Raw genomic sequence first — 27,583 nt, 5'->3', positions numbered from 1 at the left:
AGCTTTTGCTTCTCTCTATTTTTTGGGTCAAATTCGCATCAAGCTTTATACAATTAGCCTATATATTGGGCTTTTGTAAATTCGAACCCAAACAAATTCTCACGAAGGAAATACATAGAGAGACTGTAATTAGGAGTTATAATGAGGGGCTATATTGAGGGAGTCAAAGGCCTAAGAATTCTATAATGAGGCCTTTAGATGAGACCATATCTCTTAATCGTTGAATCAAATTGATTAGTCGTTGGATTAAATTGATTAGTTTGATCAAACGGTTAAGATTTAGGACCTCATCTAAGGATCTTAGCCCTCACTAGAGAATAACTTGTCAAAATGTCATCTCAAATAGTGGGCTCTACCCTCACATTTAGCCATGTCACACCCAAAACTCATCTCCAACAAAAGGGTCAAATGTTAGGGCAAATGTGACATGCTTCTTGGGTGGGCTATATTTTATTTTATTATTTCTTGGGGGGCCATTTGTTTTTAAATTAATATTTTAGTTTCTTTGGTGAACTGTTGTTGTTTTTAAATTAATCTTATCATATCCGAAAATATTTTTCTTTTTAAAAATCCTATCCAAAATTTTTTTTTTCCTCTAAAATATATTTTAAATATGGTCTAAAATAGTACTTTAATAAATTATCCAATATATTTAAAGAATATACTAAAAACTAATAAAATATTAAGGGTGCTATGATTTAGCCTTGCACTGCTGGAGATGGTAAAATATAACCCATCACTATACCTTAAAAGGCTTTTTAACGCAAATGGTCCCTAAGGTTAGCGAAATTATCACATTTCATCCTTAATATATTTTTTGTGACATTAATGGTCCTTAATGTTACTCTCTATACATCAAATTAGTCCTTACCGTTAGTTTCCATCAAATTTTCTGTTAAAGTGCTGACATAACACATATATAGAGCTCACACATCCAATTATATAAAGCCAAGTGGATTTTGAATAAAAAATACCATAAAAATTAAAAACTAGACAAAGGAGCCCACATATTTATAGAGATACCATATATAGAGCCCACACAACCACCAAATCCCAAATCTCATACCCAATTTTTTTAACTCTCATTTACTGTAGTGCTCACTAAAACTTCAGTCAAATCTCATATTGCCCCCTAAAACTTAAAGTGGCCCATTTACCCCTTTTGATCATGGTTTGGTGACCCACTTTACCTCCTAATGTCGACTCCATCCAAAACTCTGTTAAAATTGATGACGTGACTAGGGTGTTTAAATCATTTTGTACGCATGAGTTATTTTATGCTGATGTGGACTCCACATAAACAATAAACAAATCAAACAAATTCAAAAAAATAAGAACAACAATAAAAATTCAAAAAGCCAAAAGAAAAAAGAAAAAGAAATTAAAAATTAAATTATTAGTAAGAAAAAAAAGGGAGTTTCACTAAAACACCCAAAATGGGAGTTGAAATTATAAAAAAACCCAAGCACTATTTAAACATATAAAGACATCCAAAACCCATCATTACACACACTCAAAACCCATTTATAAACACACCCAAAAAGTTGACTTTATGGTTTATTTTGGGTGTGTTTCTATGTTTAAATAGTGCTTGGATTTTTTTATAAATACATGTCTAGAATTGGGTTTATTTATAAATTTGTAAAAAAGAAAAAGCATCGCATCCCCTTTTACCCACAAGTTCCCACCCCACAGCCCCAACCTTCTCTCCCTATAGCCATAATTTCCCTTTTGCCTCACTAGATCCAATCATTCACAACCCATACCCCCAACACAACCAATCCTCCATTCAACAAAAATGGATCAAAATCCATGAATACCCAGAAGATGGTTCGATGAAGGGAGTCTGGGGAAACCAAAGGCCTCCAAGTTTGTAACGAGGTCTCACAAAGCAGGGCTCCAGTTTCTGATGGGTAGGAGATGGGTACTTCTCCTCCATCGTCGTTGAAGATGAGGTCGCTACGCCACCACTCATCGAGCGTGCCGTACTCGGAGGGACTTGTGAGAGTAGCAGGTAAAAATGATGGGGATGGGCTTGAAGCTGCTAATCTGTGCGCGAGAGAGAGAGAGAGAGAGAGAGAGAGAGAGAGAGAGAGAGAGGGAGGCTAGGTTTCAAACAACCTAGATTTGAAGTTGGGTGTTGAGGTTGAGATGGGGATGAGAGCATGGAGGCTAAGATAGGGGTGGGATGAGTTTCTTTCTTCCAAGGGTATTTGCAGGAGACGAGAAGGGCATGGGGATGGAGGTTGGGGGCCTGGGATCTAATTTTATTTTAATTATTTTAATTAGTTTTAATAATTAAAACATCTAATTATATTTTTATATGTGGAGCTGGGCTCCACTTACCATGTCACACCTCAGTTGGTGGATAATGATCTATGTGTATGAAACTACAAAAAATACCCTTGTCACATCATCAATTTTAACAGAGTTTTGGATGGAGTTGACGACATGGGGCAAAGTGGGTCATTAAACCACGGTCAAGTGGGGTAAATGGGTCACTTTAAGTTTTGGAGGGCAATATGAGATTTGACCGTAATTTCAGGGTGCACTATAGTAAATAAACATTTTTTAAAATTGTAAGTTTTAAATTTATTTTTTTGGGAAACCATTAAATTGTAAGTTTTAAATTTATTTTTTTGGGAAACCATTGGCAGTGTAAGAGCCCTTTCTTCTACTCTCACTCAACTCAATGCCCATGACCAATTTTGTATTTGCTCTCATCTTCTTTAGGTGATTCTTTCTTTCTTTCTTTCTTGAGAGCGAGAGAGAGAGAGAGAGATGGCTTCAATTTTTTTATTTATTGAAGTTTTAATCTCCTTTTTCTTAAATTTTTTAGCCAATTTTATATGGATATTAACTTTTATGATATCTTTAATTTAAATCCACTTGATTTTATATAATTGGATATGTGAGCTCCACATATGTGTCATGTGAGCATTCTAACAGAAAATTTGACGGAAGGTAATGGTAAGGACCAATTTGATGTATAGAGATAACCTTAAGCAACATTAATGTCACAAAAAAAACATTAAGGACGAAATGTGATAATTTCGTTACACTTAAGGACCATTTGCTATAAAAAGCCTTCTTAAACAACTATAAATGGTGGGTGTTTGGGCCTAATTTGGCACACCCAGCCCAAAAGAACAAAGCCCATGTCAATTTTGGGCAGCCACCAGTGTTCCCTTGTAATTGAGCCAAGATTACACACTCAACCCAACACTAAAAGCCCAAAGAAACAAAACGAACTACAAGACCCGAGCAGTACTGGACTTTGCGATTAGAAGAATCAAGGGCCCAAAATCTAGAAAGCCCAACCCAGGATCTATCAAAAAACTTGGGCTTCGAAAAGAAGAAAAAGAAATTAGCCCATAGCTCTAGAAAAATAAAAAGGGCTTGATATGATTAAAAAAAAGAAGAAGCCCAAATAGAAACAGACCCACGTGGATTTTCTTTCTCCTTAACTTAGAAAAGTCAACAATTTCAACTGGGTTGATAATGAGTTGACAAAGGCAGGCGAAAAGAAGGGACATCTCTGAAATCTTTGCCACCAGAAGATCAAATCTCTTTTTATATATTCAGAGATATTGTTTCTACTTCAAAGAAGACACCATCTTTCAAGGGATACGCAGATTGGGTTTTTTTTTATAAAGAAAGGATAACCAGGAAACAGGGAGTTGTTCAAACAAAAAAAATCAAAACTAACCATCACAGTTTGAGCTCTCACAGGGGGCAGTTGGAATTAAAGAGGGGTTAGGTTCTTTTTCAAAAAACAGGGAAGTTATTGTCTTAAGAACTGACCATTGAAGGCTTATCTGCTAGAACTGATAAAACCTTTTTTTCTTACATTTAAAAATGAAAGATCTTTTGGAAGATTTTGCCGCCCATTATTAAGAAAAAGTCTCACTCCAAAGCATTTCTTATAAATATAGGAGAGGGTGAACAGAGTAGAGAACAATCAAATCAAACAACCAAAAATCAACCAAAGCCAAAAATTCAAAATGATCACTTGATCTCTGAGAAACTTCAAGCAAATTGAAGCAACCAAAAACTCATTCGAGCCCTAGGAGAAGCCAGCTATAAATCAGAACTTCCAATTCATACTCAAGAGAAATAAGTCATTCAAAATATTTCTCTCATTACAAATTTGGTTTAGCGAAAACCAAAACAAGCAGAGTTTGAGTTTTTACAAATATGAAAACCTCAACAAATTTATGGAGAGCCATGATCAAGCAGAACAGGTACCTCAATGCAGTCCCAGCTCAAGTAATCCGCAAGTCCACCATACATCCTTTTAGATTGAAGATGCCGCAATTCGCCCATTCAAAAAGCCTCACAGCCTCGAAATAGATTAAAGCTCGCCAAACTCAAACTTTGGTATCGATTTACAAAGCTCAAGATTGAAGTTGGGAAATCTAATCCAAAGAATGGGCATACCCACCCGCATCGAAGCTTGTCTAGGCGAAATGGAATTCACCTTCTTTTGTCTTTCTAAGTTGATTTTTCTTGTAGAGTTTTGTAATGACCATTCCACGAAAATAGTTCATTTCCTTACTATCTATTCTGGCCAGAACTACCAACATTGTACTGTAAAAATTATGAAGTCCTCACCAGTCTGAGGCATGAAAAGAACTTACTTGGGAGATATTCCTCACCCAAATTCACAATCGTTTGTTTAGAAATCAGTACCTTGGGGCGCAAGTTATCTATTTTTAAGATGTCTGTTAGGATTTTTATTACTAGCAGTGGCACACTCGCACACTAAAGAAATTTGATTTGCTAACCAATCAATGATCTTCAAAGCAATGGAGAACTTTATCCTTTCATCACAAGAGCAAACACAAAACGGGTGAACAGTGGGCTAAATTTTAATAAAAGCAATAGTCTAAACTCACACACACAATAAAGATACCATGTGAGTTCGAACCTGAGACCTTTGTTGTAACACCTCGTCCTGAAATTTAATTTAATTTTCTAAATTGTAAAGCAAAAGGACGGTTGGTGCACTTGATCTTGTTCAGCAACTGATGCAACAAAAAAGAAGAAGACAAAATTAATAAACCAGAAATATCCATAATCCAATAAAAATATAGAGATATGCTAGTATCCGATTATACACCTTTGATACGCCTGCAATATGGCCAAGGATACGGAAGGATTTTTTTTTTTTTTTTTTATAAAAAAAGTTATAGAAATTTTGGGGCGTATTTTGTAAGACCCATCCTCTTTTTCTAGACAAAGGATAGGTTTTTTCCACACCGAATTCGAAAGCTGTGACACCCCGACCCAATTTTAATTATTCATTTAAAATATTTAATTTATTTAATTGTGAAATTACAATTTTGCCCTCAGAGTAGGGTCATTTTAGTCACTTTTAATCTGGTCGGATTTTGGAGAATTTAATAGCATTGTTGCATAGAGCGCGTCGATACGAGTTCGTAGACACGTAGTGGGCCCAAATTGGAGTTTTAACAAAGAAGTTATGATCAACGGAAGTGCAGTGGCATAACCGTAAATATTTCGAAGTTGGATTTTGAAAAACCCAATCAGATTCTTCTTCTTCTTCTCTCTCTCTCTCTCTCTCTCTCTCTCTCTCTCTCTCTCTCTCTCTCTCAAACCTCCAGTTGGTAGCACCTTCGTCCGGCCGCCACAAATGACAGGATCGGTCCTAAGTGAACCGGCTCGACATCCTCTTCCCACCCTACCTTTCCTCCGCCGCAACCGCCACCCCTACCGCCGTGAAAAGCTCGAAAACCGGCCAGAATTTATTTGAAAATTTCAGCATCGTTTCTGACGATTCTGGTCACCATTTTTGTCTATCTCGGTAGTCTTTCTCATCCTTTCAATGTGATCTAGCTTATGGTTGGGTTGGTTATGATCGATTTTGAAGTTTTGAAACCTAAGTTTTGACCCATTTTTTTCTAGAATTTTTTGCAAGCTCCGGCCACTTTTTGATCGTGGCCACAAAAGTTGCTATACTGGTTGTCCTAATCATGTAGATATAGGTATTGATGGGTGTTCTGAGAATTTTCTAGTAGCCGAAATTTTCTCAAGCCACCCAAGCGTTGCCAGCTCATGTGGAGGCGCATGGGCCATGGTTGGGTGCCCCATTTGGTTCTAAAATGTTCCCCATGTCGTCTCGAGCACGAGGGTATACTCAGATTTGAATTTGGTTATAGTTTGATAGTCGATTGGATTTACGCATATTAGGCGTTATTCGGTTCGACATGTTCAAACCGTTGGATCGACTCCATTTCCAAATATGTTCCCAGCCACCTGCATGATTTGTCTACACATGTGGTTGGCTAGTTTTCCCTTCCCCAGTTGCCTTCGGACAATTTGCGTGTACCTATATCTTGTATATAGACGTCCGCTTGGATTTCGAGCGACCGCTTGACTTTTCTACAGTGGTTGGTCAGTTTCCCCTTTTCCCAGCTGCCTTCAGATTTGATGATATTTTCCTATACCCTTTGGTGGGTGATTGCAAGATATATGCCCTATGGGAAGGTCACAAATATGGCTTCCAGGTAAAAGGCTTGATTTTATATATATATATTTGGATGTACAATAATAAATTGATTAAACAGTTAGGTAGATATTTTCGGGGCATTATATTTAGTTATATAGCTTGTTGAAATCAACGCAAAGAATGATTCTAAAATTTTATTGTTGGTTTCACCTTGAACAATACTATATTATATGAATTGTGATTTATGGTATAAAGAATTACATGTGGCTCGATCCCTTAGTGAGGATATGTAGGCAACCTAGCCTAACCTAGGTCCAGCCTCAAGTTTAGGCTCTGTTTAGCATGTTCAATTATGTCAAAATGGATTTGATAACTTATTTATGTTGTTTTAGGGGTTGAGACCAGACTCAATTTGATGAGTGGTTTATGTAAGGTAAAAGGGGGCCCAAGACCCATTAAAACTTTTGCTAATTGGTGTGTGGTTTATAGATTGTACATGTTGAATGGTTGGGAGATTTAAATTATGTTTTCTCTACAAGTGGAAATTCTGGGGTTTTGGAATTAGGGCAAGAAAGGTATTTTAGTAATTTGGGACCACACCTGCCATGTGTCGAACATACACAAGGTTTGTCACATATTCCAAAGGGAGTTTTGAGGCGGGTCCTTTCATCTGGTCTGCAAATCAGAGCCCTTTTTCACTAGACCTTGTTGGCGACTATAGAGTTATAATTATACGACTAGATTGAACCCCCTCAGTTTGGGATTGTTGTCACTTAAAAAAAAAAAAAAATTTAAAAGTTGTTTCTGCTATGTTTTGAAAATAATTAGCTGTAAAATAATGTAGTTCCATGTTTGGTAAACAATATTTTTAAAGTGTTGTTAGTACAAAAAACAGTGTTAAAACCGTTTGGTAAATTTTAATATAAAATTGTTGTAACTGTGAATAATGACTAAAATAGACATGATGTTGAAATGTTATGCACTAATCATGTGATGGTAGTGGTGGTGAAAGAGATGGAGGTGAAGGTGGTGGTGGTGGTGATGAAAGTGGAGGTGGTGGTTGTAGTAGTGTTGGTGGTGGGGATGGCGGTTCTGGAGGTGGAGGTGGTGGTGGTAGAGGTTGAGGAGAAGGTGGTGGTTGCGGTGGTGGTGTTGGTGGTGGAGGTAGTGGTGGTGGTACCGGAGGTGTATGGAGAGGTGATGCTTTGTGGTGGGTGTGGTGGTGGGGCGCGGTGGTGTGGTGGTGGTGGTGAGGTTGGTGAAGGTGGTGGTGGTGGAGGTGGAGGTGTCATTTTTAAAAATTAATGATGATATTTTGGGAATTAAAAAAATTCTTTAAATGCTGACTATGCTTCTTTTGAAAGCAGTTTTGAAAAGCACTTTAGAGCGTGTTTTTAAAAGTCACTGTCAAAAAGCAACTGTTTTTAAAATAATTGAAATATTTTATTTTTACCAAACATCTTAAATTGTTAAATTTTAAAATAAAACAGATTTTTGACAACAACCAAAAAAAACAAAAAAAACAATCCCTAACGAGGCCATAATCCCCTCTATAGTGTTATTGAACAAATCTGCATGGACAGGAGGATGAACCACAATATACGGCCGCAACTCTATTGTCACCCGTCTCCAATGCCTAATAAATTTCAGAACTTTTTTTTTTCCTTAAAAAAGAAAGACAAAGACAAATTTCGTAATATTTATATTTTCCTTTTTTTATGCATCAATTGCTTTTCTTACAAAGCGTCAAATTTAAAACCCCACCTCCCATATCATTCAACAACTGCTTACTGCTTAAATTGATAGTAAAAGCTGGCAGTAGTATTATCAGTCATAAAGACCCGTATTTAAGTTTTAGCTGCCACTCTGCCCCACTCCAATCCTCCCTTCCGGTGGATAGTCAGATGCCATTTATTTCATGCACAATGCAGCTGCAACTGCAGTGACCATTTCATTATCCCACCTGCTTATGAAAATATTTTTGCTCGTTATTTTAATTCAAAATGTATCTTTATTATTTTTCTTAACATTTGATATGTGTTTATAGGTATAATTATAGTTAACTTTTTATTTTATATTTGTGGAACTATAGTTATGTCCATAAATACTTGTCAAGTGTTAAGAAGAATTATTATAATACACATTAAATTAAAATGATGAACAAAATTACCCTCATTTGCCTATATATAATAGGGAGCATTTTTGCTCACCACTTTTAACTCAATGTATATCCTCATCACCCTCTTAAAAACTTGACACATGTCTATGACTATAACCATAGTTAAATAAAAAATACCAACTTCAGCAGAGAGACTGAATCAATTTAGGACCAGCCTCCTTTGATAGCTCCTCTTTCTATTTCTTATTCAGTCATGAGTCATCACCATCCCTTCTTTCCACTCATTTCCATGTCTCCCTCTCTCTCTCTAGACTCTTCCCTATCTATAGAAAAGAAGCAACAGCTTCTCAATGCACAAACCCAAAATCCCAAACTCATCTCCCATCTCTCTCTCTCTCTCTCTGAAAATAGAGGTATCCAAGAAAATAACTTGCTTTCTCTCTGTTTGTATATTTCTTTGTGGTGTTGTGGTAGGGGAGGCTAGGGTTTTGGGGTGTGTGGTGGTTGTGGTGGGGGCGTGGTGGAGGGTGAACAAGGTGGAGGAGTGAATGGTGGCTGGGGTGGCTGTAGAAAACATAGTCTAAAATATCAATAATATCGACGAAATATTGAGGATATTATCGTTTTTTCGAGTCACGGATATTTTGAAACGTATCCATACACATATCGTATAAATATCAACAATATTGACGATAATATCGGAAAATATCAATGTGGATAATTTCGCTCACACTTCAGCAATATTTTGTTAAAATATCGCTATAATATCGAAAATATCGATGTAATGGAAAAAATATAAAAAAACACAAAGCACACACACAAAGGGGATCCAATCCCCTACCATTTCACTCCTCTAATGCCTTAACCACCATGTTGCTTATGTATTTGTGATATATGCTAAAATATGTATAGTTTTATTGTTTTGTTTTGAACTGTTTTTGTAAAAATTAGATTTACACATGAGAATGCGAGTCTTTGACTTTTTCCTTTTGGAATTGGATTGAACGGCTCATTGAAAAAATCTGAGACTCAATCTTCAAATGATTTTGCTTATGGACAACGTCAACAAATCTCGAATCCATATGGGTGACATGTTAACAATTACATGCAAAACTATTTTGGGGATTTATCATTTGATGACTACTCTTCACAATACACTTATTCTACACATAGAGATTATGAAGATAGTGAAAAATTTAAACCTCATAGGAACTCTATGTGGTACTAAATTACTCATGTATCTTACCGTATAATGTATAAAGTGTAAAATATTATAGTAAATTATTATATATAAATGATTAGTGTGTGTTTAATCTTCTTTTATTAATTACTATATATTTTCTACACTCGCAGTGTTTGCTAGCTTGCTGTATAATCAACTTAAATCAGTAAAACTCATCATGCAATGCATTTCCTTCTAATTTTTTGTGATAAACTAATAGATAATTGACTAAATAAACATCCTCCAAAGTTTCAATAAAAATTTCCGAGTTTTTCTTACAATTTCCGTGGTTTTTATTCAATTTTTATCGATATCGATAATATTCCGATATTTCCATCGAAATTTTCGTATTTTTGGACTACCGCTATTTCCGATACCATCGATATTTTAGACATTGGTAGAAAATAGAGCCCCTGGCGTAGGGTGGGTTGGCAAGGGAAGAGAGAGAAAGAGAGGTTTAAAAAAAAGTTATTTTATTATTATTTGACTTTTTTTTGGGTTTTAAATACTTTAAATTTTTTTTAAATAAATAGTTAATTATGATTATAGTCATAGACATGTGTCAAGTTTTTAAGAGGTTGGTGAAGGTACACATTTGCTCACCACTTTAACCTAAGCGAGGGATGGTGATGACTCATGATTTAATAAGGTGATGACCCAATGGAGGTTTTTCTTATTTAATTTTTTTTTTAATAAGGTGGTAACAAAATTGTAAAAAAAAAAAAAATCAATACATTTAATAAGAATAAGACTTGGAAAACAAAAATTAGCTTGTATGATGCATTAATGACATTATTTTTAGTGTAAGAAAAGTGATACATCATACATGTAATGTGATGGGTTACACTTCGGTATATTTCCTTGCATAATATTTTTTTAGATAAATATTTCTCTATATGATATTAGAAAAAGATCAATGATAAAAATGCTCGTAATATTCATATTTGTCTAAACCATTTAAATGATAAAAAATAGAAACCGGAAAGTCAAAAAATATGAGCATTTATTGTAGACGGTTCAGTTTTCTTCTATATATTTGGTTGAATGCATCGAGTGCTGTGTCCCTCTCCCTACACTTGATAGTGCAGTAACCCTCTGTCGATAGAGAGTGACTCTACAGAGACGAGAGAGAGAGAGAGAGAGCATTGAGCATTGAGCATTGAGCATTGAGCATTGAGAATTGAGAATTTGAGGGAGGGAGGAAGAAAATGGCAAAATCACCAGAAGAAGAACACCCACAGCAGGCTTTCGGGTGGGCTGCCAGAGACACTTCTGGAATTCTTTCCCCATTTCGTTTCTCTAGAAGGTATATCGTATATGCTTACCTTTCCTATTTTCTTGTAATATTCTTTATATTGCTTTTTTCTTTTCTTTGAAAATGATCTAGGCTGATCCTACAAACTTGAATAGTGTATAAACTTTTTTGTTTGTTTTTTTGTTTACGTGTTTCCCTCTTTGTTTTTTTTTTTTTTTGGCTTCTAACAGTTGTTTAGACCCTAACACAATTTGATGGAAGCTTTGCTCCAACGTTCTTTACACTCCATGTTTTTTTTCCTTTTTTCCGCTAGAAAATACAGCATGTAATTGATTTAAGAATTTCTGGTGGGTTTTGTTTATGGGTTTTGCTTAACTTAGCAGCTATACCGATAACTTGTGTAAGATTACTTTGACAAAATGATAAAAAGAGAGTTAACAAAATAAACCCGTTCTGTTGTTATTCAGTGTTTTAATGCTTTTGAAATTCAGGGGGATAAGAAGGGGATCACTCCCCAGGTGATTAATTTTCTTTCACTAAAACTTGCAAATATAAAGACTGATAAAAAAAAAAAACTTGAAATGAAAATCATTAAATTAATAGATCACTCAGTTTTTGTACTACATTCATTTATTTACTTGAGCTGTTGTTTGCGTTATTTGTAGGGAAAATGCTGATGATGATGTAACAATAAAGGTCCTTTACTGTGGGGTTTGCCATTCAGACGTGCATTCTGTCAAGAATGAATGGGGGTTCACCAACTACCCTATTGTACCTGGGTAACATGCTAATCTCGTGTCACTCTGTATGAAAGATAATATGATGTGTCTCTTTTAAGTTTGAATGAAAATGTTATTTACGGAAGCCTACTTCACAAGGATCTATGTGGTTTTTGTCTTAATAAGAGTCTAGACTGTCATGAATCTTACTATTAAAAACATTTACTATTATAAGTTATAGTAAATTCATTTGATTGTTATAAATCAAACGCAAATGATTTCGATAATGTTCTTGCTATAGGCATAAGGCATGATGTCATTGTAAAAATTTGGTGGATTAGTTGTTTGTTTGGTAGATGGAATTTTAACATGCATATTTGTGTGTGTTTTTTTTAAATATTTGCATTTCAAAATGTTTTTGATTCTGTTTACCTCTGCATATGACCAAATATCTTATAAAAAAAATGCATTCATGTGTGGGAATTGACTGTTGTATCCCTCTGCTTTTTGCAGCACGTACCAGAAATGATCGTTTTTTTATTCCTGTGAAATCATTCCTGTGTGTGTTGAACATTTTCAATTGATTTTCCAGGCATGAAATTGTTGGTGTTGTGACCAAAGCTGGGAAGAATGTGGAGAAATTCAAAGTAGGTGATCATGTAGGAGTTGGGGTCATAGTAGGTTCCTGCATGAAATGTGAGACCTGCGACCAGGACTTAGAGAACTACTGCCCTCGAACAATATTTACCTATAACTCACTCGATCATGACCGAACAAAAACTTATGGTGGTTATTCCGATATGGTTGTTGTTCACCATCGCTATGTGCTCCGCTTTCCAGATAACTTAGCCCTTGATGCGGGTGCACCACTTTTATGTGCTGGGATCACTGTGTACAGTCCAATGAAATATTATGGCATGACTGAGCCTGGAAAGCATTTGGGTGTGGCAGGACTTGGTGGGCTTGGTCATGTGGCTGTGAAGATTGGTAAGGCTTTTGGTTTGAAAGTGACTGTCATCAGTTCCTCCCCAGGAAAGGAGGATGAGGCTGTTAAGAGACTTGGAGCTGATTCTTTTCTCCTCTCAAGTGACCCTGCAAAATTGAAGGTAATCTATATCTACAAGGAGGAACCATGAAACTTACAAAATCCCTTAACATGCTCCACTTAAGAAATGGCTACAACAAACCAATTTATATAACAAGAGTAAAATATTCCATTGAAATAGTTTACAAATTTATAGTAAAATATAACCGTTCTTAGCTTTCTTTCCCACTACCCTCAATACTTATCAATTTAGTTACTCATCCTCGAAGGCAATAACAGTTTAGTTAGTCACCCTCCCTGCACCAGTGCAGAGAGGCTAGTGGTAAATAATACAAGAAATGAAACATCTAGGTGCAATGCTGAGAACAAATCTCAGATCTTTGATATGACCTACCTCAACGACTCCACATTATACGTTGTTCTGCAGATTGATTCCATAATGTTTATTTTTTGGGTCCTCTTCTCAGAAGGTCTAGAATATTTAGTGTTTTGCCCTAATATTTTGTTGTTTCCTGCTTTTACTACGCAGGCAGCAATGGGTACCATGGATTACATCATTGACACGGTGTCTGCAGTTCATTCGCTGGCTCCATTAATTGGTCTACTGAAGCTGAATGGGAAGCTGGTCACGGTGGGTTTGCCTGACAAGCCCCTGGAGTTGCCAATCTTTCCCTTAGTTTTGGGTATGCCTATCTGACCACAAACACTTCATTGTTTTGTTTTATAACAACAAAGACTGAATTTTTCTATTTAGGAGGAGGATGCATCAATGTGCAACTTTTAACTTATTTCCAGGCTTATAGCTTTTCGTGCGCATTGTGCCTAAGACGTTATGATGGGGATATTCTATTCAGGAGAAACACGAAGTGTTAAATTGCCTGATCAATCCCTGATTTCCAAACAGATATTAACAAATTGCTTATGCTTTCTTTTGGTGGTGTTTATGTTTGTTTGGTGCTTGTCTCCCCCCATCCTAGTAGAATGCAAAGGGCTCTAGAAACATGAACTAATGCTCGAATTCTGTAACATGTGTTCTAGAAACATAATCTAGTGTTCAGTTTCTGTAATATCCTCTAATCTTGTCATGGCTTTCAGGGCGGAAGCTTGTAGGGGGAAGTGACATAGGAGGGATGAAAGAGACGCAGGAGATGCTTGACTTCTGTGCCAAGCACAATATTACCTCAGACATCGAGCTGATTCAAATGGATTACATTAACACTGCGATGGAACGAATTGCCAAATCTGATGTCCGGTATCGGTTTGTGATCGATGTGGGGAACTCCTTGACTCAGTAGATTGGCTGTGATGGCTTTACTGCTAGTTTCACATGCTTTCAGACTCTCATTAAAATAAGTCATGGTTAATTATTGTATTGTTGATAAATTGATCTTCCACCTTGGGGTTTAGGGAGGTTATATAAACTTTTTTGTGCTGGACACTTTATGGTTGAACCCGTCTAGTTAAATTGGTCTTCCACCTTCGGTTGACGTTTATGGTGTGCATCAACTTTCACCTACTCTTTGTGCAATTATATTTCCTGTCTTTATTGTTTTGTGGTTTGGTTCCTTCGTGTGATCTGTCTCTTTTTTTGGTCAAACCAAGCCCCCTAGTCTTTGTGATGTGTTTGACTGAAAAAATGAAAGAGAGACTTCATGACGCTGTGACTTTTAACTTCCCTACTAAACCAAGCCCCACAATCCTAAACGCTGAGTTCTTGGAGGGAAAAATTCTCTTGTCAAATAATTTTACGTGTTATGTTGCGAGATTGTGAGATTGTTAATCTATACTAGATATGCGGTCTCAATTGATAATTTAATAACATAACATGTCATTCATTTGTTAATCTAGACTAGATTTGTGGTCTCAATTAATAATTTAGTAACATAACATGTCATTTATTTGGAAAAAGACTACTACCCTACATAGATTCATGTAGTCTTTTATTTGGAAAAAGACTACTACCCTACATAGATTCATGTAGTCTTGGAAAAAAAATAATGTAGATTTATGTAATCTAATGTGGACGTCCTTATTTTTTCTAATGTCTGGGCTTCTTTTTTTTTTTTTTTTTTTTGCTGCATTCTCTTGCACCCAAGTTTAATTTAGACTATATATCATTTGTATTAAAAAATAAAACATCACCACCAAATCGGGCTTTTCCTTCATTGGTGGCCTATATAGAGAACTTGGAGGCTGTTTTATGTGACTCAAGGCCACTTTTTTATGATAAGAATATTGAGAAGAAGATAAATACACAAAACAAAATGAAAATGGCTTCCTTTCATTTGAATGACTGAATTTATTCTGATCGTGCAAAAAAAAAAAAAAAGGTCCGGACATTAAGAAATATACGGGACTTCCACATTAGAGAAAAGTTTATATATAAATATGTGTACACATGCATAATTTACATGTAGGTGCTTCGGAGTTCCCCCATTCAATTTCAGTCGCACAACGATGTATGTATCCTGCAACAGTGAGAAGCAAGGTTGGCCATGGGATGGTGCTGGTGGTGGTGCCACCGCACTGAATCCCCAATTTTAGGCCCCCAAAATCCTTTCACTTGTATTTTCTAATATATATTTCGCTCCGTATATGAGCATACAATATAATTACACAATTGTGTGTAGGGATGTGGTTTACTGCGCTCCTAATTTCTCCATAAATGGCCCCAAGAATATCAAACTCATGACTAGTCAAACAACATTACCACACCAAACCACTAGACTAGGCATGTCTTCATGGAAGATAGTTGTGCTTATTTCATGTTAGATCATGTGATGGCCGTTGTTTAAGTATTGAACATCTAAAGGTCGGCCATGGTGAGAACAAAAACTGAACCAAGATCTTTGATATGACAGACCTCAAAAACTTTGCATTAAACATGAACCAATAATGAACAATTTCTATAAACATTTGTAATCTTGGCATGTCATTGAGCTCATCCCAATGGATTACATTAAAACAGCTATGGCACGACTCGCCAAATCCAATGTCAGGTATCGGTTTGTGATCGACGTCGAAAAGTCCTCAAGTACTAGTTGGCTATGAGGCCTTGGCTGCTAGGTAGGGCTAGCTTGACATGCTTTGCTTTGAGAGGCTCCCTTAAACAAATAAACAAGCAATGTTTATTTACTGTTTATGATAGAAGTTTAGAGGGGGAGGCAGCATAAGAAAGTTTGTTGCCCTGGACAACTATGGTTGTAGCTGCCGTCTAATTAAATTCATCTCCACCTTTTCGGTTGACGTTAATGCTCAATGGCATCTCAATCAACTTTCACCTACTATTTTTCCAATTATATTTCTTGTCTCTACTGTTGTGGATTTTGTTTCCTGTCATCCTGTCATCTCTCCCAGTCTTGACTTGAACTTCCAACTAAATTAATTGAAGGTAAAATTAATTCTTGTAATGTTTTTTCTGGAAATGTTCTGATTCTTACTCTAGACTATTGATATTAGGTTAACTTTAGCATCACATGCTAGACTTTTGAAAGAACATTATCCTATATATTTTTGTAAGTTTCTAAATACAATTTTTTTTGTTTCTTTATATCTTTGTTGTTTGTTTCTGTTTGACGGGAACCCTTAAGAATGTGATGGTTATAATATTGTTATAATTTTAATATAATAGTGCATATTCAGTGGTATGATTACAGTCACCTGGACTAGTTTGCTTCCATGTATTATCATTTTAAAATAGAGGAATCTACGTGAGGAGAAGTGTTGAAGAATAGTCTCACATTGTGGTTTGGCTCCGTGTGAGTATACTTGTTAATGTCATATCACTCTATATATATATATGTATTTCAACCACTCCAACCTCTATGCAATATTTTCGTGAGTCTTCTTCAGAAAAGAATGGCATACTACTCTTCTTTTCAGTTGCTAGGTTTCTTCTGCTTGATGATCAGCTTTCTTCAGCTCATTCTACTCCAAGCCTTGGCTTGGGGACCTGATGTTCCTACACAAGGCTTTGTTTCCCTCCCTTTTAACCGATCATTCTACCATATTCAGAAGCCTTACGATGTCCCCGAAGACCAGCGCTACAGCTTCGTCGATGGAATTCATAAATGTTGGGTCTACTCCACAGACAAACCTCACACTACTACCAGCCAAACCATGCCTCGTACTGAGATTGCCATACAAGTAAGGTTCTCTTAACAAACTAATGCTACAACTGTTTAGACCGCACTTTATATTATGTCAAAATTCAACATGATCAATGGTCTCACAGATCATTAACTCTTTGTATCTATTGCAGGGATACAATTACTCTTCCGGGGTTTGGGAATTTGAAGCATATGGGTATGTACCATATGGGACATCAAGTGTGTGTATAATGCAAGTGTTTGGAGCAAGTGCTCCTCATGCCACAACTCTAATGCTTAGGGTTTACAATGGTTCACTCATGTACTACACGGGTCCAGTGTTGGTACCAAACATTTATGACAAATGGTTCAAGTTGAATGTGATTCACGATGTTGAAGCTGCAAAAGTGAAGGTTTACATTGATGGATGTCTCAAATTAGAGGCAGATGGTCGTGGAGGCACATCTCATGCATTCAAATGTGGTGTATACGCCCAGCATAATGACTCCTTTTACATGGAGTCTCGTTGGAAACACATCCAAGTTTCAAGAAAGTGTAGACCTTGAACCATTAAGTAGCACAGCAATATGTGAAATATGGTATGGTCATATGCATTTATAACTTATTTGCTTCGACCCAACCAAAAAAAAAAAAAAAAGTTTGTTTTCTTTTCATGTCTCGTGAATAAATATGTAAACGAATAAATAAAAGAAAAAAAAATACCTCAAAATAACAGGTGGGCGTCGAGTTTGATGGCCTTGAGTCTAAATGACCTCGATTGTTTAGATGTTATGGTTATCTATTGTTTTTAAAGTGATGTAGTTAGATTGTTCATTAATGTTGTATTCTATAAATAATCAATTATTCTCTTCTTCTTTTCATTTGATACAAGTGATATTGGGAAATCGAACCAAGGACTTCAGATGTAGAGGTAAATGCTCTTAACCAGTTGAGCTACATCCAAATCCATCGCAATTATTCTCTAATCCTTAATAACTTACGAAAATATTAAAAAACACATAACATATTTGTTTGAAAAAATAAGTCCCTCACTAAATATCAGAATATTCGCGGAATATAAATCACGTTTTAGCCATTCTCATGTCACAAATTCATATATTTTGAAATTAGGATACACATTATCCCATGCATATACCTAATTTCACACTAGTCTGATGTTCGGCCTATTTGCATGAGAGAACCAAGCCAAAATCATTCAAATATACATGTGTATGTTTTTTTAGATAAGTGATAATATAAACTACAAGGGGAGGGGGGTAATCTCATACACACTATTATAAGGTGCTATGGGGGTTTGAACTTGAGACCAGTGGTCTGCAAGTAAAGACCATTTTTCATTGGATTAGACATCATTGGCAACAACCGTAGTTAAACATAGGTATTTGAATTATTCACATTTATGACTTACCATGCATTTACTAACACATAACGAAGCCAAAAGATATATCAGTTGTACATGACCCAATACTTGAAAAATCAGGAATTAGATGGATAATTTTAGCAATTGTCTCTTTAAATCTTCTTGTTATTATTATTATTTGTTTTTGGTAAATAATTTTCTCATATCTTATCTTTGATGTTATAATTGCACAATCAATTGATTAAAAAATTTGATGTTATCAATTGATAATATATCACGAAATTCCGTGAACTTTGACGATTTTTTTAAAGCTAGTGTTAAAGATATTTAAAGAAATAAGGCAAACCACTCATAGCTGATTTTGTCTTCTACCCTTCCTTTCCTTTGATACTTGTTACGAACCACTTGAGTGGATGACAATAGTAAATGACTTTTTTTCTTAAATTTTTCCCTAGTTTCTGATACCATATGTGACTTGACCATATAAGGCAATTGATATCTACTATTTGGTAGGTAGGATAGGATTAGTTTAATCTAATGTCATTTTCAATGCTCAAAAAAATATAGATAGGATAAAATTAAAGAAAGTCTCTTCTTAGCGGGGTATATTCAATTAGGATTCTAGGGTGTGTTCAATTTAAATTTATACAAACTTTAAAAGAGGTTTTACAAGTTTAAGTGTATTCAATTCAGACTTGTATGAACTTCTAAAAAGTCCATACAAATATGGGTGTATTCAATTAGAATTATAAAAAAGTTGAATACTTAATCTCTCACTACTCCGAACTCAAGACTTGGACCCAAATTCAGGATACTAGAGACAATAAAGGATAATTATCCTCCCCAATTCAATATAAATTCAACGTAGTCAAATCCTATATTCTTTTGCTTCACATTTTATAATTCCTTTTCGATATATAAGATATTGAGAAAGAGGGGAATTGATCATAGAACCTTGAGTGCATAATTCTGTTCATTGTTTTTAAAAGATATAGAATAAGAAGAATTAAGCATAGCTTCTATATTTATTAACCAACAGCAGCAGACACCATAACACCTCGAGTATCTAAGAAAACCCAATTAACTTTCTACCATAATATATTTATTCAGTAAACTGAAGTCTAAATATATATGAAACCAAGATAGATAATTAAGAGTGGCATTAAATGGCTGGGGTAGCGGCGGAGGAAGCAGCAGCAAGAGGAGGCGAAGCCGGGGCGGAGGAAGAAGCATTATCAGTAGAACCAGCAGAGGAAGCGGCATCACAGTAGCCTCGCAAAATGTTACCCTCCTCCGCCGTGAAGCCAAGCGACGTCAGCATGGCAGGCCAGCAGTGGTGCGTGATTGTGGCAATGGCTTTGCAACAGTCAGTCCCAATATCAGCCTGCCCGTTGAGGAAAAACAGAACCACTTCATTTGAACATGATTTCAGCTCCACAAGCGCATTCCAGCACTCCCCAAAGCCCCCTTGGCCGCCGCTGCCGCCTTCACTGCCTTGGCTGCCGGTTTTGATCCCCACAGCAGCTATGTTCCTCGCATTGGCAATTGCATTGTTTGCACTCATTATGAGGCACATTGTGGTCATCAGGAGGAGGAAAGCAGCATTTTTGAAAGCCATGGTATTCTCTGTAACTGTTTGTAATATTTGTATGTGAATATTCAGAGCTTGAGTGAAGAACATGGGAGGGTGTGGGAGTAATTTATAGTGGTGATTTGAGTCCGGTGAGGAAGAGGAAGATGAGAGGGCTGCTAATAATTATTCATTAAGCTGTTAATTACTTTCATAATAGGCCTCCATAATATTGGTGTCCAATATTATTCCAAACGCTTGGCTTAAATTACATGGGTAACATAAAGAAAGAAGCTAATTCCTTGGCCAATGGGGGAAGCTTCAGTTCAATTAGCTGGGCTTCCTACCTAGTCTTAGTTATTAATTCAATTTTATTATTTATGGCACACTTGTGCACATGGCTTTTTGTTTGTTTTTATTTTAGTTTTTCGGTTTTCTACCTAATGGTCATACCCAATTTCATTTTGATCATTCAACTATTTTTTTTAGTTTTACTCATCCTCTAACTCTCTCACACATGTTAAATTGGTCATTTCGTTAAATTCCGTCAATTTAAAGAATACAATTATCAATTTAGTTGTTTATTTAAGGGGTAAATTAGACATACTTGACGTAAAGGATAAACGCTGCAATGCAAGACCTAATTGGAAGATACCTATTTTTGAAGTTGAGGATGAAAATACAGCTCGGAGTATATTTCAGAAACCATAGCTACAATTTAACCTATTTATAACATATTGAATATTTTGAGTCTTTTTTCAACCTCTAGAAACTCAAAATACTCGAGCCCCCTCTTGAATAATGTTTGGACTATTTTCCAGAATTTTGTCGGCCCAAGCCATTCTTTGTTTTGGGTCCAGCCCAAACTCTTCCTCCATGCCGGCAATAATCACCAGAAAATTCCCAAATAGAAGTTTTTGGCGCCCTAAAGATTGAAGAAGAGCAGCGAAAAGATGAGCGTGGTGGATCTGCCAAAGAAAGAGGCGAACGTGCTGAGAGGCCACGAGGGGGCAGTATTAGCAGCGAGGTTCAATAGTGACGGCAATTACTGCCTCAGCGCCGGGAAAGACCGAACCATCAGACTCTGGAACCCACACCGCGGCATCCACATCAAGACCTACAAGTCCCATGGCCGCGAAGTACGTGACGTTCATGTCACCTCGTAAGTCTTCATATTTTCTTCTTCTTTCTAATCTTTGAGCTGAACCCAGTTGACCAATTCAATGAATATATATATATATATATATATATATATATAATGTGGAGTGTGGGTGGCCTTTGGATAATATGTTCTGTAGGGACAACTCGAAATTTTGTTCTTAAGTCTTCATGTTTTCCTCTTCTTTCTAATCTTTCAGCTGAACCCAGGTAACGAGTTCAATGAATATATATGTATAATGTGGGTGGCCTTTGTATAATTTGTTCTTGTAGGGACAACTCGAAATTGTGTTCTTGCGGTGGTGACAGACAGATCTTTTATTGGGATGTGGCGACGGGGAAAGTCATTCGAAAGTTTCGAGGTCATGAAGGGGAGGCGAATGCTGTGAAGTTCAATGAGTATTCATCTGTTGTGGTCTCGGCAGGTTTTGATCAGTCCTTGCGTGCTTGGGACTGCAGGTCCCACAGCAATGAACCCATTCAGGTTAGCCTTGTTATTGCTTTTTTCCTTTTCTTCTTTTTGTTAGATTTCTTTAATTGTTTGTAATTTACTTGTTTTTTTCATAGCTGTGCTTAACCTGCAGATAATCGACACGTTTACAGACAGTGTAATGTCTGTTTGTTTAACAAAGACCGAAATTATTGGTGGAAGTGTTGATGGAACTGTGAGAACTTTCGATATGCGTATCGGAAGGTATGTTGCTTTGTTCTGTATTTTTATCTCTTTACATAGTTATGTGTCACAAATCTCCTTGTATGCTAAACTTAGACACTCAAAACTTTGATTCGATGATTTTCCTGAGCTTTTGATGATGGATGTTTAATGTTGTATTACATAGAGAAGTATGCGATGACTTGGGACAACCTGTAAACTGCATTTCAATGTCAAACGATGGTAACTGCATACTAGCCAGTTGCTTAGATTCGACTTTACGTCTCATTGACAGGTACATACATTTAAAATCACTTATTGTAGTAGTCATGCATCTGGCTTGAGTTGCAGTCCCTTTCACTAATTTTTTCTTGTGATAGGTCTTCTGGTGAATTACTTCAACAATACAAAGGTCATACTTGTAAGGTCAGTGTGCTGATGTGCTATTATGGATTCTGGAACTCTGTCATGGTTCCTTTGCTATATTGTAATTCAGATATGCGTTGTGTTGTCGATGTTTTTTTGGCTGGAAATTGATTTGTTCGTTATTCAAACATTTTATAGGACTTTGCATTTATTTTAATGTGCACTTTTATGGTTCTGTTTTTTTTTTTTTTAACACATATCCTGTAGTCACCTTGAAGTATTTGGCACAGGCTTGCACTATTTGACTCTCATTGTTCATGAGTTCTTATCATTCCCTTTGCTTGTTTCTGTATCAGTCTTACAAATTGGACTGCTGTATTACCAACACTGATGCCCATGTAACCGGTGGGTCTGAGGATGGCTTCATTTTCTTCTGGGATCTGGTAGATGCATCTGTGGCAACAAAGTTCAGAGCTCATTCGTCAGTGGTAAAGCCTAGTTTCCTCCATTCATTCTTGTTTTTCTATCAAAATTGTGTTGAATGCTCCCAATGCCCCTACTACTTACTTTGTGTTTCTTGTGTATGAAAAAAGAAAATGTTCCTGTGACTTATACAGGTTAATACAGTTCAAAAAGGTTGTTACTTCCATAATTTGGATAATCTTGTCAATAAATTTAAGAACAAGTGCTGCTCTTTCATTATAGCTTTTTAGTTCTGATGCATCATTTTCTGCTTTTCTAAGGCTTCTTTCTCTTATATGCTTTATTTTAATTCTTCTCTCTTTCTTTGTGTTCATTTTGGATAGGCTTTTAATTTTCATTATATTGCCAATTGATTCGTACTTATACATAAACCTCTTCGTATTTTCCTTGTATTGTTTTGCTCTTTCATTGTGTTAGTTTTGTATAAGCTTTTTTCTTTCATTATATTGCCAACTGATACATACTTGCATGTAGACCTTTTCATTCTGATGCATTGTCATAGGGATGGAGGTTAGTCTTCCTTCTTGCAAAATCCTCCCTTCCCCTGAATTTAACCGAATGCCTTTAGAACTTGGAGAGGTGTCACTTGAATAAAGTGGTTGTGTGGAGATCGTAAATTAGACAGACGTCCAACATGCGACTGGAAATAGTATCATGGGCAATGGTGCTCGGGGGACAACACCCAACTATTTCTATCAATTTCTGGGGATAATATGATTTTAATTCTCATCTATTTGTTTTTAATGTAAAATGGTAAGGAAGTTGGAAAATCACTTAAACTTGGTTTATGAACAAGGAGAAACAGAAACTGAAGAGACCCATTGTGATACAAAGTTCACATCTGCCTTAGAATTTTTTCATGGTTTTCTTTTTGGATGTCGATTGGAAATTGACCTGTTTCATTGAGGTGTTGTGTTACAACATTTATGATGATTGTAAGGGGATAGAGTAGTTTATGTCATGATTGCTGCATCTTGGTCCGTTCTTTGCTTCTGGCACAAGGACTAGTGTAAACCATCAAAAGAGGTTGCTTGGAAACCCTAAATGCTTATGGGATTTGTCCGTCTTTTTGTTTTCCTTCTCCTATTGGTAAATAAGGGCTTTTTGGATTTGGTTTGACAGGTAACAAGTGTGAGTTATCACCCAAAGGACAACTGCATGATAAGTTCCTCTGTTGATGGCACCATTAAGGTGTGGAAATCTTGAGAACTTTTCACAAGCAATGAAGTAAATCAACCTATGCTGTGCTGCAATTTGTACCTTCTCTGCTGAAATGCTGCCTTGTAATTATAGAATTGTTAGCTTTGCTTGTTCCAATGCTCTTCACTTTCAGAGTTTTGTATCTGATTTTGCACAACATTTTACTGTATTGAATTTGGGCACACTGTAATTGATGTATGAAAAGTTAACAATGTTTTGTATTGAATTTGAGTACACTCAAACCTCCAAATCACACTCACTCCAGATAGATCAATATTCACAACAAAGATCCAACCTTTTATTTGAAGTACATAATCTACAAAATGAACAAAACATAAACAAAGATCATTACACTTTTACAATTAATGATGAGGATTTCAAATTTCAAATGTCAATCTTCAGCTGGTAGGTGGTGATGTAAACTGGTAGGAGGCATAAGAAAGAGCACCAAGATCCCAGCTCCCATGAATGAGCTTAGCCTTTGCATCTGAGCCAGCAGCTCCCGTGGCCACATGCAATGGGTAGAAGTGATCAGGCCAAGGGTGAGCCATTTTCGCATGAGGGGCCTTCTCCTCATACTGGTTCACGTCTTCGTACCTCCCTTCAAGCAGAGCATCCTTAAGCCACGTGTCGAACTCCAGAGCCCACGGAACAATAGATCCACGACCATCACCACCCCTGATCTCCCTCAGCGCCCTCAAGTTGTGAGTGGCACTGCCAGACCCCACCACAAGGACGCCCTCGTCCTTGAGTGGGGCCAGTGCCTTTCCCATGTTGTGGTGATAAGTGGCGTCCCTGTCTGTCTGGATAGACAGCTGACAGACAGGAATGTCCGCCTCCGGGTACATGAACATAAGTGGGACCCAGGCGCCGTGGTCGAGGCCACGTTTGGCATCGACATCGACGCGTGGGAAGCCGGAGGCGGTGAGGAGATCCTTGACACGGCCGGCGAGGTGGGGGGAGCCCGGGGCGGGGTACTTGAGCTGGTACATGGACTTGGGGAAGCCGTAGAAGTCGTAGATGGTGTCGTGGCGGCCGGAGATGGCGTTGACGGTGGGAACAGACGTCTCCCAGTGGCCGGAGATGATTAGAATGGAATTGGGTTTGTTTGGATACACGTTTTGCTTCCATGACTGGAGGAATTTTCTGGCTGGGATTGACTCGTCGATGCTCAGCGTAGGGGATCCATGGGATATGTAAAACGTGTCCTGAACTGCCATTGCAAAACACAGACAAGGAGAGCGAGAGAGAGATGACAAAGGAATTTGGAATTGGGAAATTGGGATTTTGATTTGTGTTCTTCTCTTTTTGGTTGAGAATTTGTTTGGTAGTTTTTCTATTTTATACCAAAAGGAAGTCGTAGTCTAGGTTTGGTGAGAACACGTTTCTCCTAATATACCACGTATGTGCTTCTGTCATTTTTCTTTTCTTATTAAAAAGCCTGTGCCATTGATACTGTGAAATGAAACTCGTCCTGTCCCACGTGAAATTTTTTAAATAATAAAATTTTTGGGCCAATGGGGGCTCCTCTTTGAATTTCTAAATTGGAACCAAAATGAACCTAATTCTCAAAACTCAAGAAGAAAGAAAAATGGCGGGTTTGAATCTAAACGACGACGCTTTGCATGGTCCGAAAGAATAAGTAAAAACAAAGGCACACATTTAACAAGAAACCGACCTTAGCTCAGTTGGTAGAGCGGAGGACTGTAGTGGGATCAATCCTTGTAGCTATCCTTAGGTCGCTGGTTCGAATCCGGCAGGTCGGATTTTTCTTCTTTTTGTCTTTTTTGTAAACGCTGTTCGACACAAATCCAATCTCCATTGTTCTTTTTAGGTGTCATCACTTTAAGGCTCATCCTCGCTTTTAGCATGAGCTGGTGCGTGTATGAAGGAACTAATTACTAAAACTTAGATCCCTCAAAAACCAGGATCTTAATTTGAAGCTAATATTTCCCATCTATCTTTGTCGGACGCGTTTTGTACACCTGTAATTATAAGATCTATTTGTACGATAAATCAATCTCCATGACCCCATTTCCTAGCTATTAGCCTTTTCACAAATTTGGTGTCATTTCGAAGGTTATCAATTGGACAGCACCTTCCACCGATCAGAAATAATTGGTTGCCGCCTTAGTATTACTATAAATAGGGACTTTTCCCTTGGTTGTTGAAAGTATCCAACCTTGCATGACAGTGTATGCGAAGAGAAAGAAAAACTTAGAACATGGAGAGAGAAAAAAAACAAGAGAGAGTGGTGATAAAATTCTCAAGGGGAGCTAGAGGCCATATGTAGCTTGTGTGTGTTTACTTAACTTGGAGCTAGTTTTGAAAACTAGGTAGGGAATTTCTTGGGGGCCTTTATAAAGATTGATTTAATTAAATTTCAAGAGCACTATATTATGTGTGACATGATTATTTGGTTAATGTTCTTGTTACAAATGAATGGTTTCCCTTGAATGTTTATATGTTATTGACTATTTGAATAATGTTGTCATAATTAAATATACTGGTGATATTTAAATGGTTACATTGTTTTCATATATATGAGATATGTGAAAAACATAATTATATCATGTCATGTTATGAAAATTGGTTGGAGTTGGTGGGTTGAGAAAATAATGAAAAAAAGGTCATGAGAATAATCTTTTGGGTAGTTGAGTCTTGGTAGGTATTAGATCTTTGGGATCCCACAGTGCACATGATTTTTATTGGGTGATGCGGGACTGGCGACATGGAGTTAGACAATATGACTAACAAAAGGGGAATTATGTGATGATAGAGATAAGTGTAAGTTCATATAAATGGGCATTCATGACCAAGTGGTATAAGCATGATATGGGACGTGCAGGTCTGCTTGACCAATTTTAAGAATTAACGGGAGTGGTTGAAGAGCATTCATGCACTATTATTATTATTATTATGATAATTGGGTGTGTGATTGCATGTCATTTAATTTAGCTATATCAATTTACTGTGGAAAGGTTTATGTCTCTATTGAATGTGTTGTATGCATAGCGTATGGTTGAATAATGAGCTACTCGTTTAATAAACTCTTAAGTTGTTCTAACTTGTAAAATATTGTACTGATCTAAGGGGCCGTTCAGTAACGTTTTCAAAGCCCCGTTTTCATTTTCTACCAAAAACGTGTTCAATATGTCATTTTCATTTTCACTGGAATTGTTTTCTGAAAACAAATTTAAACTCATGTACAAAAACTGAAAACATCAAATTATCGTTTTCATTTTCTTTGGGTATTGGTTTGATTGCTTTTTTTTTTGGTTGGTCTGATTTTTCAATTTTTCATATGTCTTTTTTTTTTTTTCAATTTTCAGTTTTTTGGTTTTGCTTCATTATTTTATTTTGTTACACCAGTGTATATTAATTTTATGAAAAAAAAATCATCATATATTAATCAATTTCATATTAATTTTAAACTAAAGATAATATTATTTTATCATCTAGGTTTTTCTAAAATTAGAATTTTAATTATACATTTCTCAAAGTATACATTTTTCATTGTTTTGAATAATTTTAGCCTTTATAATATCAGAATTTTTAAAAATTATTTTTTAGGATAGAAATTAGCAGAAAATATACTTGAAAAATAACTCACATATTATTACTCTCAAGTTGTCCTACCAAACATGTTTTTACTATTTTTATTTCCTGAATCTGTTTTCCAATTAGTCTATCAGATGCATTTTCGAATCCTGAAAATGCAAATTCGTTTTCTCATTTTCATTCTCTGAGAATATTCCCTTAAAATATTCTCTGAAAGAGTTACCGAACAGGCCCTAATATTCCGAATACTTCCGTCGGAAATTCTATTTGGGAGATGTTTATTTATTGATTT

The 27,583-nt window shown here is 36.4% G+C and overlaps 5 protein-coding genes and 1 non-coding gene across 7 annotated transcripts; 4 read left to right on the top strand and 2 right to left on the bottom strand.

Moving 5' to 3' along the window:
- Nucleotides 1–10,856: 10,856 nt before the first annotated feature.
- On the top strand, nucleotides 10,857–14,348 carry CAD9 (cinnamyl alcohol dehydrogenase 9). 2 transcript variants are annotated; one of them, XM_089050590.1, is made up of 5 exons: nucleotides 10,857–11,119; nucleotides 11,734–11,847; nucleotides 12,380–12,893; nucleotides 13,362–13,515; nucleotides 13,928–14,348. In XM_089050590.1, exons 1-5 carry the CDS (start codon nucleotides 11,022–11,024, stop codon nucleotides 14,125–14,127), a joined length of 1,080 nt encoding a protein of 359 aa, XP_088906716.1. In that variant the 5' UTR covers nucleotides 10,857–11,021; the 3' UTR covers nucleotides 14,128–14,348. The 2 variants fall into 2 exon arrangements, with proteins under 2 accessions (XP_088906716.1, XP_088906720.1); XM_089050594.1 differs by lacking the exon at nucleotides 13,928–14,348 and adding an exon at nucleotides 13,587–13,836 and having other exon boundaries at nucleotides 10,872–11,119.
- A 2,204-nt stretch (nucleotides 14,349–16,552) lies between these two features.
- LOC103330720 (citrate-binding protein-like) lies at nucleotides 16,553–17,747 on the top strand. Its single transcript, XM_089050586.1, has 2 exons — nucleotides 16,553–16,978; nucleotides 17,094–17,747. The coding sequence occupies exons 1-2, from the start codon at nucleotides 16,607–16,609 to the stop codon at nucleotides 17,484–17,486; spliced, it is 765 nt and encodes a 254-aa protein (XP_088906712.1). The 5' UTR covers nucleotides 16,553–16,606; the 3' UTR covers nucleotides 17,487–17,747.
- Nucleotides 17,748–19,242: 1,495 nt separating this feature from the next.
- On the bottom strand, nucleotides 19,243–19,988 carry LOC103331290 (egg cell-secreted protein 1.3-like). Its single transcript, XM_008233912.2, has one exon. The coding sequence runs from the start codon at nucleotides 19,980–19,982 to the stop codon at nucleotides 19,464–19,466; it is 519 nt and encodes a 172-aa protein (XP_008232134.2). The 5' UTR covers nucleotides 19,983–19,988; the 3' UTR covers nucleotides 19,243–19,463.
- Nucleotides 19,989–20,805: 817 nt separating this feature from the next.
- Nucleotides 20,806–24,014, top strand: LOC103331308 (Transducin/WD40 repeat-like superfamily protein). Its single transcript, XM_008233932.2, has 7 exons — nucleotides 20,806–21,033; nucleotides 21,303–21,513; nucleotides 21,614–21,723; nucleotides 21,869–21,976; nucleotides 22,062–22,107; nucleotides 22,404–22,535; nucleotides 23,653–24,014. Exons 1-7 carry the CDS (start codon nucleotides 20,825–20,827, stop codon nucleotides 23,734–23,736), a joined length of 900 nt encoding a protein of 299 aa, XP_008232154.2. The 5' UTR covers nucleotides 20,806–20,824; the 3' UTR covers nucleotides 23,737–24,014.
- LIGB (catalytic LigB subunit of aromatic ring-opening dioxygenase family) lies at nucleotides 24,007–25,069 on the bottom strand. Its single transcript, XM_008233924.2, has one exon. The coding sequence runs from the start codon at nucleotides 24,948–24,950 to the stop codon at nucleotides 24,129–24,131; it is 822 nt and encodes a 273-aa protein (XP_008232146.2). The 5' UTR covers nucleotides 24,951–25,069; the 3' UTR covers nucleotides 24,007–24,128.
- Nucleotides 25,070–25,403: 334 nt separating this feature from the next.
- TRNAY-GUA (transfer RNA tyrosine (anticodon GUA)) lies at nucleotides 25,404–25,496 on the top strand. The gene is made up of 2 exons: nucleotides 25,404–25,440; nucleotides 25,461–25,496. It is a non-coding gene; the product is annotated as a tRNA-Tyr (tRNA).
- The last annotated feature ends 2,087 nt before the right edge of the window (nucleotides 25,497–27,583 follow it).

This window comes from Prunus mume, linkage group LG1, assembly GCF_029339155.1.
Source record: "Prunus mume cultivar Tortuosa linkage group LG1, ASM2933915v1, whole genome shotgun sequence".
NCBI lineage: Eukaryota > Viridiplantae > Streptophyta > Magnoliopsida > Rosales > Rosaceae > Prunus > Prunus mume.
This window is presented reverse-complemented; position numbering and strand designations above follow the sequence as displayed.